This window comes from Pectinophora gossypiella, chromosome 5 (genome assembly GCF_024362695.1).
Source record: "Pectinophora gossypiella chromosome 5, ilPecGoss1.1, whole genome shotgun sequence".
Lineage (NCBI taxonomy): Eukaryota > Metazoa > Arthropoda > Insecta > Lepidoptera > Gelechiidae > Pectinophora > Pectinophora gossypiella.
This window is the reverse complement of record NC_065408.1, coordinates 5,421,673-5,439,632: the sequence shown is the minus strand read 5'-3', so window position 1 is coordinate 5,439,632 and position 17,960 is coordinate 5,421,673. Positions and strand designations below refer to the sequence as shown.

The 17,960-nt window shown below is 40.3% G+C and overlaps 2 protein-coding genes across 3 annotated transcripts in view; both read right to left on the bottom strand.

Annotated features, from left to right (window-relative positions):
- Positions 1-19: 19 nt before the first annotated feature.
- LOC126366841 (SH3 domain-binding glutamic acid-rich protein-like) lies at positions 20-2,126 on the bottom strand. Its single transcript, XM_050010173.1, has 4 exons — positions 1,936-2,126; positions 1,621-1,824; positions 1,442-1,540; positions 20-1,274 (listed from the first exon to the last, which is right to left on the bottom strand). The coding sequence occupies exons 1-4, from the start codon at positions 1,978-1,980 to the stop codon at positions 687-689; spliced, it is 936 nt and encodes a 311-aa protein (XP_049866130.1). The 5' UTR covers positions 1,981-2,126; the 3' UTR covers positions 20-686.
- A 453-nt stretch (positions 2,127-2,579) lies between these two features.
- LOC126366877 (Golgi-associated PDZ and coiled-coil motif-containing protein-like) overlaps positions 2,580-17,960 on the bottom strand; it is a 62,476-nt gene continuing 47,095 nt past the window's right edge. The window contains exons 3-13 of one of the 2 annotated variants that reach the window (XM_050010209.1): positions 14,593-14,647; positions 13,200-13,341; positions 12,626-12,731; positions 12,064-12,234; positions 11,495-11,620; positions 10,777-10,889; positions 9,793-9,888; positions 9,405-9,549; positions 8,324-8,482; positions 6,622-6,784; positions 2,580-5,910 (exon numbers count right to left, since the gene is read on the bottom strand). In XM_050010209.1, the coding sequence (XP_049866166.1) occupies positions 5,783-5,910; positions 6,622-6,784; positions 8,324-8,482; positions 9,405-9,549; positions 9,793-9,888; positions 10,777-10,889; positions 11,495-11,620; positions 12,064-12,234; positions 12,626-12,731; positions 13,200-13,341; positions 14,593-14,647 (1,404 nt within the window). In that variant the 3' untranslated portion in view covers positions 2,580-5,782. The remainder of the gene's footprint in view (positions 5,911-6,621; positions 6,785-8,323; positions 8,483-9,404; positions 9,550-9,792; positions 9,889-10,776; positions 10,890-11,494; positions 11,621-12,063; positions 12,235-12,625; positions 12,732-13,199; positions 13,342-14,592; positions 14,648-17,960) is intronic. The other variant, XM_050010210.1, reaches the window with a different exon arrangement.

The window sequence follows — 17,960 nt, the reverse complement described above, 5'->3', positions numbered from 1 at the left end:
CTAGAGAATGAAACTAAGATTGTTTTTTTAATTCTTTTATATAATTCGTATGAAAATTAGTCAAAAAAATGTCTTTAATAATATTAATAATTGATGAAATAAGTTTGTCATGAGAAAGGTTTTACAAACAAAACGTAAGCAGTGCATGTTTACTTTCTAAGAATGCTCATTTCAAGCTGTCATCATTAATGAATATAAATAAATCGATATGAATGCAAATAATTTCCTTATTTTTTGTGTATAATAAAATTACTCTAAAATATATCTCGTACAAAAAGGAGCACTCTTAATGAGTAATATACTCACAACAATAAATAAATAATCTTTAATCCTAAAAAATAATTCATTTTGTTTTGAATAATGCCAAAAATTAAAAGTAAAAAAGAAATATTAATACTTTAAAATAATACAAGCCTTAATGAAGGAAAATTGTTAAAAAATCTTACTCTGAAATGAATATGTCTAATGATATACGATAATAGGCCACGTCATAGTAAACACATTCAGTACATCGTCACAAACTTCAGTACCCAACAATTACTTCTTTGCAGTATATACAATGACTAATTATGCCAAAGAAGTGTAATAATGCTTTTAACAACAGAACAGACTTAATGAATAGTGCTTGCTTAGTGCTAATAGGGCTTGATTTGAGCTGAGAAGCAATTACCATAGTGACCAGTCCTTTAGTCTTCCGAAGCTATCTTCTCACTCTCAATCAATGCATCAGAAGGATCCTTTTTCCTCTCTGCAGAAGCGTCGCCTCCTGCTTCCTTCTCCTCAGACTGCTCACGAGAGCTGACGGTTCCATTCTCATTGACAGATTCCTCTTTTTCAGGGCTATTTTCTTTCGATTTCTTAGAGTCAGCATCAGTCTCTTTTTCAGGTGATGCCGCTTTTTCTGAAGGTGTACCTTCTTTCTCTATTGACTTTTGTCTTTCTGGTGATGCTTCCTTTTCAGGAGATTTTTCTTTTGCTGGGGAGTCTTCCTTCACAGAGCGTTCCTCACTGCCATCTTTAGCAGGGGATGCCTCCTTCGAAGCCGCACTGTCTTTGGCTGGTGTGGCTTCTCTGGCAGGGGTGCCTTCCTTTGCAGGGGTCCCTTCTTTTGCTGGTGTACCTTCCTTTGCAGGGGTCCCTTCTTTTGCTGGAGTGCCTTCCTTAGCTGGAGTACCTTCTTTTGCAGGTGTACCTTCCTTTGAGGCTGATTCTTTTTCTTGTGAGCTTTCCTTTGACTTATCACCTGCTTTTACATCACCATTTAATTCATTTTCCTAAAAAAAACCAACAAACAATGATTATATTTAACAAAAGAATGTAGTAGCACATAGTTTGATAATTGTAACAAAACTGATGACTCAGTAATGAAGTATTTAATGCTCACAGCAAAATGATAACAAACAAACAATGCATTCATTATCTATTAGTGAGTATAATTTACCTTGTTTTCCTCCTGAGGAGGCTCCTCTGGAGGCACTTCTACCTTCAAAAATTGTTCCAGAGTATCTACTTCGTTGGCGAGGTCAAATTGGTCGTAATCCTGTCACAAAACAAATGATTACTCAAAGATCCTGCCTAAGTACAGTTGCTTATATCATGATATTTATGTAGGCAGCTTACCCCACAATATTCGTCGTCGTTAAATATCTGCGGTGGCAGCGGGGAGCGCGGGTTGGGGTCGCTAACCGTGCCTCCGTTCGACTTGGAGTTGTTTTGCATAAAGTCTTTATCAGCCTCTCGACCAGGCTCCGTTATATCAATGACATCATATTTTATGTTTTTAGAGTCTAATATCATTAGTACTCGCTGTTGTCGTTTTTTCACCTGGAATTATAAATAATCACGTAATCAAAATTGTTTTTTTACACCAGATAGGCTTCGAGAAAGGTGTAAAAGTGCCCGGCCAACCCAGGAATTTTCTAATATTACACTTACCTCTTTGTTTCCAGAAATTCCACTGATATAAACTTTGACAACCATTGTCGTGAAATATTTTTTTAAACTATCAAAATATAAAACAAGAATCACAAAAAAACACTAAACCAGAAAAATAGGCTTGGCCATTAGTCAATCTGTTTCAATAATAATAATTTTCTTAATCTTCCTGTCAAATGCAGTGTGGCTATACACAATATTATAAAACTACTATTATTTTTATAAATATTTTAGTTTGCTTAGGTGGATGCATAGAAAAAATGGGAGGCGGACGAAACTGAATAACCTACCATTATAGTAGTATTTGATGGTTAACACTGTTACGTTCCGGTTTACGAATACTGCGCTTTTAGTCAAACATAAAACATTTTTCAACTTCGCCGATTTGTTTCTACGAAGTTTCTTCAGTATGTTTCGGTTTCGAGAATGTTTTCCTTAGTCCCAGATTTTGAACCTGTAACTGCTCTTCAATTTTAGATGATCATGTCAACAAGTCATTTCAGTATTGTTATAACCACCAGAGATCTAAAATTCGGTTGTGCGCAGTCAAGGTCGATGGTCAAGAAGTTTGCCGGAACCTATACTGTACTTTCTCATTGTATCAGATCACAAAGACTTTGGATTTAAATAATACGAAAAAGAAATACACTTGTTTCATAAATACAAATTTTATTTCATTTAATTATAATACATAGGCGTATTGTCCTGAAAATACGAAAATCAAACTGCACTGCGGCAATAGAACGTGCGTCGCAAGCGCATGGAATGTTTAGTACCTACAGATACAAAAACAATTTATTTCGAGGTACAGTCAGAATGAAACTATTAATAATAAAAGCCATCATCCTAAATTAATATTAGCCCCTAGAACATAACATTCGTCACATAAACACAAAAATATTGAAATCTTGCTTATCACTTTATTTCTTTAAATCTCATCGTCACACATCACGTCACTAGGTAACTCGCTTTACAAGACAGAATTTACGAAGTAAAGAATAGCAAATAAGTACAATGCACATAATTTACGACCAATAGTACCAACAAGTAGTAAACATTTTAAAATGAGGGGCTCTACATTTTAAGAAAGTCATAAAAATGGCATATAACTCTTTGAGAATACTAATCGATGTTTATGATAGCTTTTCATCTTTACACTTTTTACATAAAAAGGAATAAATGTATACGATGATTAACCGCATTAGTGACTGCTATTGTAGTACTACACTATAGATAGATGTACAGTAATATGATGGTATTTACTTGTTGACATCGTGCCTTGTCCGATTGGCAGTTGTCCAAACATTTGTAACGTGTAACACAAATCTGATGATATGTATTTAATTTTAGCCTTAATTAGTTCGGGCTCGTGATAGCGATCGCTAGGACGATGGCACTGCATCTATCAATGTCCGTATCGCTATTGGAGTACACACGACTAAACGTAAAATTATTATCTAAATGGATGCAGTTTCATCGCTAATTTAATTACAAGTAGCGGCTCATTCAAAAGATTGGCAGTGTCGTAATAGGTATCCAATAGAGAGAGACCTACTCTGCGAGTAGTATACATAACAGGGCTTGAAAGCGGTTAGATACGTGTGGTTTAGGTTATGCTACCGTTTTACGAATGTAATTTCATACCGGTATAACAATGGTAGCGTAACCTTGTACACTTTAAACGCTTTCAAGCCCTGATACCTCATAATACTTTTAATACAACTGTTAATCTGTCGCACTAAAGATAAACGTATATAATGGTATATAACTATAAATCGCTTTTTTTACTACATAAGTATACGTTTTATACAAGCAATAAATTAATCTATTATTTAAGACAATTTAAAAACCTACACTTTGACAAAACCGAGATCAATTTTGAATCCAATTTACTTTTATTATGACACCACAACAGAATGGCATCAAATCCGATAATTTAAGTTCATATGAATAGTTTTAAAAATACAATAGGAATGTAAAATGTGTAACTAAAACTACGCAGCATATATTATACATAAAATACAACAAAAAGAAACTATATAAAAATAAATTATAACTAAATATATACAAAATCGCTCACCATAAGTCTAAAAACGTGTAAAATAATGATATAATCTTTGTGCTGGACACAAAGTACATTTTTTCACAACAATGTAAAATTATATACAAATATAACTAATATACAAAACATAAGGTAGCACATGATATACATTTGTATAGAACGTATCGAAAATCAGCGTATTTTGTGCTTGTTTTACTTCACAGTTAGCTTTGAACTCCGGTATTCGATTGCTGCTCTCTAATACTATGACAACTAGCTACCGCATTAGGCAAAACACTACTAGTTCACTATTCAGTCTGTGACCTGTAAAAAACCTGTAAGCACCGAACGCAACTCTGTGTAACAGAAAAAGCACTACATGTCATGAATAAACCGATCTCGACATTGGGACCATATTTACTTATACATGATTTCTTTAAATAATAAATATTACGTTGAAAAATGTCTAGCTGTCTGAATACTAAAGTATTAAAGTATTAGTTAATACGTTCAGTAATTCGAGATTGGTTTACTAATATTTCTATAAAACTGGATTCTTAGGCCAACGGCGCTACTTGCCCAAGGCAAGTAATATAATTACAGTAATTATTTACCATCGACACACAACAATTTCAGGAAAGAAGTATGGCTATCGCTGGTGTCATTATCTCCACAAACTTGATTTTTACATTTATTTTTGTACAAATAAGGCCATCGGGTGTAGAACCATTGTAGATTATTATTGACCTTATACTATAGATGCTAACTAGTGTCGTGAAACATAGGACAGATCAAGAAGCTTTGGTTTGAAAATTCGAGGCGTCACTCAATGGTGAATGGTTTTGTAGAAGGTAATGTTTCCAAATATTAATGAGCAACATCTTATAACAAAAAGTTATTGTCTGTTAATAAATGTTGCCGTGTCCTTTAACGTACAATTGACAAACAGCAACAATTAATCGCAGTTACAAAAAGTTATTAAATGTTGCGAAATGTTATCGTTTCCGCGCATCCACACTGCAGTTACTTTTTGTAGATCAACGTTTTCAAATGTTACTCAGCTACAACCGACAGTAAAAAGTTATTTATAAAGCCACAAAAGTTACAGATAGTTACCTAATGTTACCGTGTTGCATTGTGTTGCTCCACAAAAGTTAACTGCGGTGTGGATGCACGGTAAAAGTAATACCGGCCCCATAATTTTCAAAATTTGATATCGACGTTGGAAGTCAATTTTAACTGCTAGCTCTTCTATTTCTAAATACTCTTGGAAACTCCAAGATCGAGATCAAATGTAAATTCTATATGGGATCGCCTCGAGTTTTAAACTGTCTCCTGCGAGTGTACACATTATACTAAACACGTACACAAAACATTGTTTCTTTGCACATTTTTGTTGTTGTCGCTAAATGTTCTTTTATGAAACATTATTCATATTTTGCTCCTGCGCGTACGGAACGTAAAATCAGGAGAAATAGTAAAACAAAATGTTTCCAAAACGACAGCCGTCGCGTGAGGTGACAAATATATCGATTCTATCGGTTATTGGGCCCATTATAGACGGCGATACGGCTCAGCACCTATGGTTGGTGGGTGCTTAGTTTATCTTCAATTGGGATATATTCGTGAGCTTATGTAATGCTGCCAGTTACGCGAGATACTAGTAAAAATGTATTCTATTGGCTTTATCGCGTAAGAGATGCGGACAAAAACAAAGTAGTAGGTACATGTGGGATGCACACGTTTTGTGTAAGTGTTGTTAATGTAATGTGCAGGGCCTAGCCAGGCCCCTGGCGGCCGCCGGCCTCACACGGGCGTGCCGAAGTCGGGGTCCCCGTCCCCCGCGGGCGGCAGGCCGGCCCGCCGCGCCGCCTCGCCCGCCCCGTTGGTCAGCGCGTGCTCCACCACCCGCCGCGCAGACCCTATCCGGAACCCTGACGACAGTACATTGATCACCGACCGAGGAAACTCACCGATTACCTACGAGGGTGTACTTTGAACTTGACACTCTAGTTGGGAATCGCATTTTCTCTCGATTTATATATACATACACACACACACACACACACACCTGGCGGTGTGTGTGTTATATATAGCTATAACTCGGCTCACGCCGCATCATCTTACTTTTTAGACACACTTCGTGACCCCAACGCTCTAACAACTAGACACCAAAGGCGTTTTCTAAATATTTTTTACATACATACATAAACTCACGCGTATTTCCTACCGGGGTTACCGGGGAATGGAATTTCATTTGCTTCGATCTTGACACACTTCTCTTGCTTCCTCCACATTCATCGATCGTTTTATACACGCACGCCGGTTCAGAGTAGATCATACTAAACCTTTTGTAAGGACATTTCCAATGCAAGTCCTTCTAGGTCTTCTTCCTCTGGCAGGAATATTTTTTATTTCTATAAAAATAAAGGTGTTACCTTTGCTCAGAGAATGGAATTCCATTTGCTTCGACCTTGACACACTTCTCTTGCTTCCTCCACATTCATCAATCGTTTCATACACGCACGCCGGTTCAGAGTAGATCATACTAAACCTTTTGTAAGGACATTTCCAATGCAAGTCCTTCTAGGTCTTCTTCCTCTGGCAGGAATATTTTTTATTTCTATATAAATAAAGGGCGTTACCTTTGCTTTCCCTCCTAGCTGTTATTTTCCCGTCGCCGTTGTGCTTGTTCTTGTCGCGGTCCAGTATGAGGGGCGGGAGCACGACCTCTTGCGGCGGCGGCAGGATCATAGCGGGCGACGCCCCGCGGGCAGCGCCGGCAGCTGCGTCGTGCGGCGGGGACTGCTGCGGCATAACCACAACATTATAACACTAAATATACACATAAAAGTTAATAATTAATATAGTAAGTTTAAGCGTTAAGCCGTTGGTCCCGGTTGCATTAGCAGTCGTTAATAACCATCAATCCGCGTGATGGTTTAAGGCCCGATCTCCCTATCCATCCATAGGGAAGGCCCGTGTCCCAGCAGTGGGGACGTTTATGGGCTGATGATGATGATGATGATGATGATGATGATAGTAAGTTTATCTTTCTGACTTTCTTCTTGGTGGCTTTCTGTAGCATAGCTTGTATATGAACCTAATTTTCTGTGTAAATTTGATACTGTGCTTTGTTGTGTGGCGTCCTTCAATCATCATCTCCCTAGCATTATCCCGTTTTTCACAGGGTTCGCTTACCTAACCTGAAGATTTGACAGGTCCGGTTTTTACAAAAGCGACTGCCTGTCTGACCTTCCAACCCGCGAAGGGAAATCCAGCCCAATACAGGATAGGTCACATACCTCCGAAAATGCCTTTTTCGGGAACGTCGGTTCCTCACGATGTTTTCCTTTACCGCTGAGCACGTGATAATAATTTTAGTGTAGTTTGTGTGGCGTCCTTCAATAGTAAATGTGTCTTTATTTATTTAAATAATCTATTTCTGTTTAAGTTATATAATACGATAGGTTAAAAAATACGTACGGAAACTGAAAAAGGAAAGAAAATATAATTTAACGATTGTCTTCGTAAAATACGTTAAGCGATGATGAATACAACAAAAATATAGTCTTTTAATATTATTAATTTCTGGAAATCAGGGTCTTCCGGCGACAGTGGTCTTGATTCGTGTAGACACCGCCTAATTTTATTTTAAGTTATATATATTTGTCATTTTCTTATCCGCCCAAAAGGAAAGAGACGCATGATTGACAGCTGTTAATTTAAAAATGAATGAATGTATAACCCGGGCTAATGGAATAGGCATCTCGTTGATATGCAACCTGTTTGATGTATGCTGTCAATTTAATTTTGTTGGGTTATTGAGCAAAGTAGTCGTATTTCTGCTTAAAATTGACGTGTGTTCCATAAATTTTGTGCTTGTTCAAAGCAATTCTTTGACCTAAGTCGGTATATTTGGTTCGTCTACGGACCTCCTCGTTCTTTATTCGATCAACCGGAGAAAGTCCGAGCATAGCCAAAGGGCTAACCCCAGCCTCACGAATCGGCACTTGTTTATACTGAGTTCAAGTGAATTCCATATGGAATCGAAACCCCGGTGTTGGAGGTTACTCGTCGTTAACGGTATTCCGGTTGTTGTAGGGTAGTTGTAATAAGTTAACACCAACCATCACTTAAATGTTCAAAAGTTGATTTATAAAAGTTATAGTTAAGTTAATTTATCCGAGCCTCACTTTCCGAGATATTGTTAATAAGTAATGAGATACACACACGCGTTGCGATTGTGTAGCGGCTGCGTGACGACTGACTCTAATTAGGTGAATTAGGCAAAGATGCGCTGTTAGCAAAAATGCGTGTACGATGGCTCGTACACCCGGCACGCACCTGGTGCAGGTCCCCGAGGTCGTCGGAGGAGTGCGCGTCGTCCAGCGCCCTGTAGGCGCCCTTGGTGCGCCAGTCGGGCTTGCGCTTCTTCTTGCCGCCGCGCCGCGCGTGCACCGGCGTGTCGGCCGGGGAGCCCGCCGCCGGCGACAGCCGCACCACCTGCGCCCACACCACGCCTCGCATTACCGCCTCCACGCGCCGCCCAATCGGACACTGGCAGCTGATTGCCATGTACGGTCACGAGCATTAATATATACACTTTGGTACGATGTCACATTAACTTTTTTGACAATTGGACTGTCTCACTGAATGTCAAATATGTTAGTGCGATAGAGTCCTAAAGTGGGTACATTATATTGCTCATGACTGTACCCAGCTTCACTGGTGTCTCTTGGAACTATTTCTCACATAAGCACACCCCGGACACTTCATACAAAATACCTCGTTTTACACAGACACCACCACATCGACGTTATTTTACTCACGCATCTGTATACGTGAAGTCTGACGCCCGTACGATTGAAGACTAAAGTAAGATCGAGTGGGGGGGGGGGGGGGGGAGTAAACGTAGCTCAGGCGCTGGTGGGGACCGAAGAGTTGCCGTTCTATACGTAGTATTATATTCAGGCCTTGACATACCAACCGAAACAGAAGCGGACCAATTAATTAGACGCTGGCACCCAATTGCCATATACCCAATTTCACTGTATCCCAGACTATATCCCAATGGAATGTGACATGAACTAAGCACCCACATCTCACCGAGCTTTCTGTTTTTAACTATTTATTTGACTTTGAGACTTTTAATATGCTTCAAAGGGTCGAACACCCACCCACTCCCCCCCCCCCCTTCCCCGCGTACACCCTTGAATAATCTGAAATTAAGTTGATATTGCCTTAATTAGTACTGTACCTACTCAGTACAGTGCCCCCTGCAATCAAAATTTTGTGTAGAACTAAACGCATGCGTGCATTTTATATAATCTGTGGCCCGTATGTGCCTCCTTACTCATTGTTTTGTTGAATAAGATTATTGCACCCAGTAGGGGGACATAAGTAATGTATGCATGTTTATGGTTACCTCGAGACGGGTCTCGATCTTGATGGAGTCATCGTCCATGTCCAATATGTTGAGGTTGTTGTTGATGCTGTTATAGTCCGGGTAGGCCGCGGCGCCTGCGCCCGCGCCGCCGCACGAACTCAGCGACTCCGCTTCTGAGTCCGCCCTGTAAATTAATCGTATTCATTAACTCAAATTCAGTAGGTTGTATCTGTAGATTTAGTTTTCCTTTTATTAGATGGAGATATTGGTTGATATTGGCCCGATTGCAGACACCTCCTAATTTTATTTTGAGTTATACCTGTCATTTTCTTATCCGCCGAAAAGGAAAGGGACGGATGATTGACAATTGTTAATTTACTATATAAACTCAGATTAAAAGGATGTGCAGCGTGCAGCAGCGCGCGACCTGTGGTTGTAGTCGGGCGTGCGCGGCGCCGTGGGCGTGGCGCCGGCGCCGTCCTGCGGGCCGCAGCACACCGCCTCCTCCGGGTACAGCGGGAACCTGCACACACACACACACACACATACACTGCGTTAGAGACATCGTATCAAATACTGAGGGGGATGATTCAGACTATGATTTTGCAGTCGGAAAAATCATGAAATTTTTTGTGTACTTTTAAATTATTTTTACGTCGGAAAATTCCACTTGATATCAACTCAGAATACCTGAATCATCCCTTGAAGTTTTCGTTACGATGTCTCTAACACCCTGTATACACCCATGTACCATTTATTTATTAACTAACTGTCCGACTGCGTGGATTTCGATTATCGCGTGACACGTTCTTTTCCACCCTCTTTTTCATCCATTCGGAGATAAAACTAGCCTTTGGTTTTCCCTACGTTTCATACTATCTTCATACCAAATTTCAATTGAATCAGGTAAGCGATTTAAGCGTGAAAGGGACAACTGTTTGTCATATTACTTCGTATCTGTATACGAAGTAATATGATTATACTATAAGTATGGATTCCGTTAAAACTATTGCGTCCATAGATACTCCTCGCCCTTAACGTCTATCGAGAGTCGACGTCCTAACAGCGACTAGCACCGGTGTTGTTGTGAAGCTCGAAAGACGTTATTAATAATAATCCCACAGAGTTCTTATTATAGAAATATGCCGCGGGAGCATAGCCGGTGGGGTCGAAATATGCACAAAACTAAATGTTGTACTGAGGCAACCATCGCATCACAAAACTTTCCACGTCATGTGGGTCACGATCTGTGGGTAATCCGCAATAACCTAACCAAACTAAGGACAGTTTCACAAAAATATCTTTGACGTGTCCCCATTCTGCGACAAAGCCCTGGTCCACATGTGACGTGAAAGAAGTTGCGTCATCGTAGTCATCGAGTTAATTCGCCCGGAATATAGAAATAGCTTACCTGTAATTGTCATCAGAGAGTCGTTCGTCGTCGTCGGTGGCGATAAACTGCACGCAAAGCTGACAGTCGCCCTTCACGCTCTGCAGAGCTTGCACCGCTTCCTTGTGGCAAGCCTGCAGCATAGAATAAAGAATAATACTACGTACAGAACGGATAGTCTCCGCTCTTCACCGCGCGCCGAACAAGATTTACCTCACCCCCTTTCGGTTTTACTCTAGTCTAAAAGCCTGTAAGCCGCTAAGGAATAAGGAATAAGATTTTTGTATCGAGTGTCCCGAGTGTGTCTGCGGGTTACAAATGTCACGTATTGAAACAGCTAATCCGATAGACAAACTGTACAATTTACATTATAATTGCCAGTTACAGTCGCGACTTCATGCAAAAATCTGAATATTGCATCCAGATTTTTGCATTTTCAGTTTCACCTACTTTTCTGGAGAACTCTTTATCGAATTAATTCTTATTTTGGACAAAATCGCAAAGTGTAGCGGCTACATATTCGCACTGCCTATTTCCCTGTGCACGCTACCTTCTGTTCGCCGCGTAAGTGGACAGAATGTAAACATATACGATAACTTGAAGAATTGACATGCCCAGTTTTTTTTTTACAAAATCGATCGAATTAACGTCCCAAGACAAAAAGGAAAAACTGGCTCAATACTGATGACGAGTGGACTGGACTGAATCTAAACGTAGGGTTATAAATGTAAGAGTTAACCTGCGTGAGGTCGTGGTCGTTGATGGCGAAGATGGCGTCTCCGACGAACAGCTCGCCCGTCAGCGCGGCCGGCCCGCCCGCCTCCAGCTCCGAGATCAGGATCGGGACGCCGTGCTCGCGCCCGCCCTGACAAACAACGTCAAATCATCATCATCATACCTAGCATTATCCCGTTTCTCACAGGGTCCGCTTACCTAACCTAAAGATTTGACAGGACCAGTTTTTTCCAAACCGCGAAGGGAAAACGAGCCGAATACAGGTTAGTTCGCATACCTCCGAATCATGGGTTTCCTCACGATGTTTTCCTGCACCGCTGAGCATGTATGATCCAAGCATGAATTCGAAGACAAATTCGACAATCATTGGTTTAGGCCTGTGCTGGATTCGAACCTGCGACCTCAAAGTGAGAGGCAAGCGTTCTACCAACTGGGCTACCACGGTTCATACCAACGCCATACACATTAAATATACCTATAACAAAAAACATTCCACAATAAGGGATATTCTAAGACTTTGACCCTTGGGACATAAAGCAACAATTTGAGTATGTATGTGTAATGTGTACGTACAGTGATGGAGATACCGAGCCCGAGGTGCGGCGAGCGTCTCACTCGCACAGTGCGCGGTCTCGCTCGGCCGCCGGGCAGCGAGGGCGCGGCGGGGCGCGGCGGGCGCGGGGACAGCCCGCGACACACGCGCACTAGAGTCTTGTGCCTCTGCAGCAGGATCTCCGCTTCCACCTGCAACGTGTGTGACCAAGGGTATTTAATAGTGGTGACTATTCGGGCGGACACAAACTTAACCATTTAGCGTGACAGTTCTTAAAGTAGTGACGTCGTTCACCTACAATACGTGCAAAAAAGATATGTAGCTAGTTTTAATCCTGTCAATTTATGTTGGTGGTTGTCCGTATGGACACCACTTTATAACTACAACGAGCGCAACATTAAGATAACATTGGAATGACGAGAGGCGTGATAAAGATGCGAAAAATTCAAAATTTAAAAAATTCTAAAATACCTATCCGGTAACGTACTCGTATGACTACGCTTCGAGCTGAAAATAAAGGACTTCAAGACAAGGTCTTGCTTATCCGTTGACATATCGTTAAAATTGAGTTATTGAACGTACCTGGGCCCACAGAGAATCCCGCACCTCGGCGCGCATGTCTCTGCCGAGCAGCTGCAACTGCTGTATCCGACCCGCCAACTCCTTGTCTAAGTATTTCGTTGCTAACCTGGAAATAACAATTTCAATATATACGAACCTCATTGAAAGATTTTCTGAAAAAAGGCCACATCGAAGCAACTTAACTAAAAAGCAATATTTCTTTTTGACATTTGTTGGCATTGCGCAGTTACTTTTATATGCGCGCAAATGTCAAATTGCAATATTGCTTGATGAATTGCTTCGATACATTTTTAACCCTTTTGGTATCCGACGCTTATTCGCTTGTTGCCGTTCTATACGTATTCCTTATTCTATGGTATTAGTTACCTGGTTGATAGTTGCGATGATTGCGAGTGTGGAGTATCACCACAAACTATGGCTCACCTTTTGTGCTGTCCTAAGTGCCCTAACATCTGCACTATTAAAGACCTTTACGAAGCCACTGACAATGCCGAAAGCGTGGCCAATTATTGGTTAGCAAAAATTTAGTATCGATCGCCATCGACTCGCAAAGAAGAAAGAAGAAGCTGCTCACCTAGCGCCGAAGAGCTCGGAGTGTAGCGCGAGCACGGTCTCCCTGAGCGCAGCGTTCTCCCGCGCCAGCTGCGCCGCCTCAGAGCGCGCGCGCGCCGCGTCAGGCACGTTACCCGCCGCGTCGCCCGCGTCTTGCATGCCACCTGCAATGTTTGTACCATAGCCATTCAACGAGAGCATTATGCACACGCACTGGCCGTCTAACTAAATCTGTGTCTCGTAGAAAACATAGTCATGAACTTTTTCATGGCTATGTCTTCAGCAAATTCTACCGGCTCACTCTGAAGAAAAAGATTGGAATGGAATATTGTCAGCTTGGTGACGTTTTGATCTCCTTCTCACCAGCCCTCTACTCGAGTAGGTACGGTACTTGTTAAATAAGTAGATTTGTTGAAATGCCGCGGAACCAAGTCAGTCGTGTAGAACCCTGACTGACACACAACAATATAACGTAAGCTCACGACTATATTCCGATTGGGGTAGTCAGAGGCATACATCTAAGAACTAAGTACCCACTCTTCACCAGCCTTACTGTTAGACCAACGTGATAGGTGGTGAGCCGTATCACTTCTTAAATGCAGTTTTCAAAACACAAATTAATACCGGGGTTCGAACCGGCCGGAAAAGCAAGCTGGTGAATCACAGGACCACAGTGACCTGAACCCTGCAGCCGGGACCAACGGCTTAACGTGCCTTCCGAAGCACGGAGGAGCTCGAGGTGAAAACTTTTTTTTGTGGTCACCCATCCTATGACCGGCCTTTGCGAAAGTTGCTTAACTTCAACAATCGCAGACCGAGCGCGTTTACCGCTGCGCCACCGAACTCCAAGCATAATATCAAAGTAAATACTAAGATATGATATCAAAGTCGCGAGCAGTCGTGCAGAATTGTGGCGGTTGACGTGATAGGGTCAGTGTTGCTGCGTTTTAATATCAATAATCTGATTATGAGCTCCATAATCCCACTTTGTGACCCAAATGATTCATGTTTATTTAAGAACATTACCAGTCTACACTTCAGTTATTAAGACCATAGAAAGCCAAGGTTTTCGAGTGGAAACTAGTCTTAAATCCCGCATTAGCCTAGTTGGGACTTAAAAACCATTGAAAATATGTTGTATAATATTACCATAACTATATTATATTTCGCATAATAAATACAATGTGCCCCTATCGACTTTAATACTTGCCATAAAGTATGAACCACCAGAAACAGATCTTTTCTTTTTTATTATTATTTGAAGTTGGTTCGCGTTTGACCACAATCTTACATAATTAAGGATGAAACACGTTTACCTAGTAGTAACGTAATGTATCTGAGTCTGTAGAATTCAAATATAATGTTTCATTTTTTCAATGCACAGTCACTGTAGCCTCAAATATCAAAACACTCACCAGCGGAAGCCGCTCGAGCCTGCACTAATTCCGCCCTCATGTCGACCAGCTCAGCCTGCAACCAAAGAGACTTTTGTTACCAAATTGCCCGTAATCCGCACAAATGTTCGGTGTCACGTGTCAACAATAAGTGTAGTATATCAGTGCTACAATAGCTTTAATCTGGCTATGAAATCAATGGGTGCGTAAATCCGAATTAAGGCGACAGATGGCGGCCGCGTACGGCGCGCGCGCTCGTAAATCGTTTGACTTCTGCACTCTTGTTAGTGTTTGGAGTTAGAAACGCCCTCAGGAATTCACAATAGCTATTTGCTATTATTTGACGCGTTGTTGTAATTTAATCTGAATTTATATTAGCTTTCTTATCAATAACTCCGTTCCGGCCTACCTACAAGAATAGGTTCTTGATAGAGCCCTGGCTTGAGACGCAGTACTAAATATATTATTCATATTTTGTGACTTTAGCTGGAATTATTAATGCAGGAAGTAAGTAGCGCGCCGTAAACCTTAATACGTCCTTTAACACGATTTTTTCCCGTATGGTGAAAAACAATCACACGAAAGATATTGCTTGTATATTTCGCACTTCCATAGCACATAAGCATAAGCATTGATGTATTCATTGGGTGTAGGTTCGTATAAAATGGTCTTTATTGTACAAAGAAAGAAACTATTAGAGATGCAATTTTCTCTAGGCCAACATACGGTGAAGAAAAGAAGAAGATATAAAAGGTTACGGGTGTCATATCTCATACCTGATGACAATGAGATACGTAACAACTAAAAAACATACCAAAGTTATTAAACAAAAAATACAGTTTACTTTCTTCCATACTAAGCAAACATCCTAAGGCTTTTGGCACACTCCCAGGCCACAGTGCGGGGTCAACGCAGCACGAAGCCATCCTAGATCATTACATTAGATTCCATGTTTGTGTTTAGGTGTAGCTGTCAGGAACACGGAAGCAAATGCATCGTGTACAGCTAAGTAGGCGAATGCATCATATGCAACGAGATGCACAGCTGTGCGCGGACGGTGGTCGGTGATCTTTAAGTGAATCGTAGATATCTCACTGTAGTTGTGTATATATTGATTTCTGTAGAATCGTATTGATCGTTGTAAACTAGTAGTGTTGGTTTGTTTATCGACGGTAGGGGCCAATATTACTGATTCATTTTATAATTCCCCCGCCCCCCGCCGCTCCTGTGCCCATACAGTCATAAGCAACATAATGTACCTACTTTAGGACTCTGCCGCACTAACATATTTGACATTTAGTGAGACTTACAGTTCAAGTTGTCAAAAAAGTTAATGTGACGTTGTACCAAAGTGTATTACATATTAATGCTCGTGACCGTATACCCTCCGGTTGATTGAGGGGAGGCCTGTGCCCAGCAGTGGGACGTGTAAAGGCTGTTTATGATTATGTTACGTAATTTAATAATTTACAACCTTCAAAACAAATCTGTCATCTATCCTCAAGTAAGCTACAGTTGAGGATAGCAATCAATTAAATAAGTATGTTATGTTTAGTATGAAAGAGCGATTATATTATGTCACTTTTACGTTTTAACGGGTATTATAGGCAACAGGCTTCTTAGAATCGAAATATAGTTGCATGTTATATTGTGGTTCTGCCCACCCCAACAGGAATTAGGAACGTGTGCCTATTTAACCACAAATATCTGGCCACATTGTATTGTGTATTGTATCGTTGGGTTAGTAGGATGACATGATTCTACAATGTATTCATATTTAGGTCGTTATTTAATTGGCGGTGCGCCTGATTGGCGAATTGTCGCATGTATAGATCCACTAGCACTTATCCCATAGAGATATTACTAATGATCCAGGTTAATATTACTAAATTAATAAAAAGTTTAAGTCATATAATAGTTTGTGTTCCTATAACGAACTTAAAGGGAAGGAAACCAAAATAGGCCACTTGACAACCTTAACAATAGTCAAATATACACATACGACACGATATATACATACATACGAAAACAACAAAACGAAAGTTTTCTTTGGAGTTTGTATGGAAATACTGTCCTGGGACGTCATCAATAAAAGCGGTCAAACGTCGTACTCATTGTTGCTTAATTCATAAATAAAATTCTAAAGCAAGTCAAAAAGTAAAATGAGATTGACTTTTCATCGTCTAAGACTGGTTTCTATTCTAGATTAGTATTTTATAATTTATCTTCGATCCAGTCAAATACCCTATTACAAAGGGAAGGAAGCAAAAGAAATACAAATACTTAAAGAACAATAAAAATATTTCTTCCGAAGGTTGATAAAACTACAGGTATGCAGCGGTAGGTAAGCAAGAGATCCCATAAAGTCTAATCCACACCGTTACCGTTCATCATATCCATCAAAGTCCTAAGACTTTCTGACAAAGTGGTTGCAATTTATCTCCTGATTACTTGCGGTCCTACCACCACCGAAACACTTTTACTCAAGAGTTTAAGTAAGTCTGATCATCAGATAACCTATACCTTAGGGCGCATATCCAACTTAGACAGCTTCAGTAAATCATATTTATTCTGAATCATATTTATTTACGGCAAGATAAAGTCCACAAAGAATTTAGAGTAGGGCTTCTTGTTTTTGTTTATTTTTTTTACTACGCTGCAAAACTTTTCACATATTAGATTTGTTTTCGACTTTTTCAATTTGACAATCGTTTACTGATAGTCCTACTAATTTGACAGATTTTTGCGAAGGTTTCCTGAAAGAGGGTTTATAGATATAACCATAAACCGAGAATTGAAAATACAGATTATACGTAGGTTACATACCTCCGAAAATGAATTTCTCGGGGATGTGGGTTTCCTCACATTATTTTCCTTCACCGCTGAGCACGTGATAACCATTTATAATCCAAACATGAATTCGAAAATCATTAGTTTAGGCCTGTGCTGTGTGGCTAAGGTGATCTATATACATCAGTCGACTTCTACAACATGCCCGGCGTGATAAGCAAAATTAGACATTCCAATGCATATCAAATATTTCTTTGGTCTCTAATCTAGACCTAAACATTATTATATATAATAACTAAAAGTTATATGTAATAACGTTAATGTTATAACTTTTCGTGTCGCCCGCTGGTACGAATTGATCGACCGCGAAAAAGACTACGCTCAGAATTTCTAGGTAAGTATCCTTTGCTCATCGGCACGCGAATATTATTAACTTAGTAAGTACATTATGTATGAATACTCGTATACGTAAATATATACGTAACTTGGCCAAGAAGTGAATAAGGAAAACCGAAAGCGAATCACTGGAATCCGTGTCCTATCATTCCGGCGGAATACCTCGTTCACGGAATTACTTTCAGAGGCGCACTGTGTCGTAC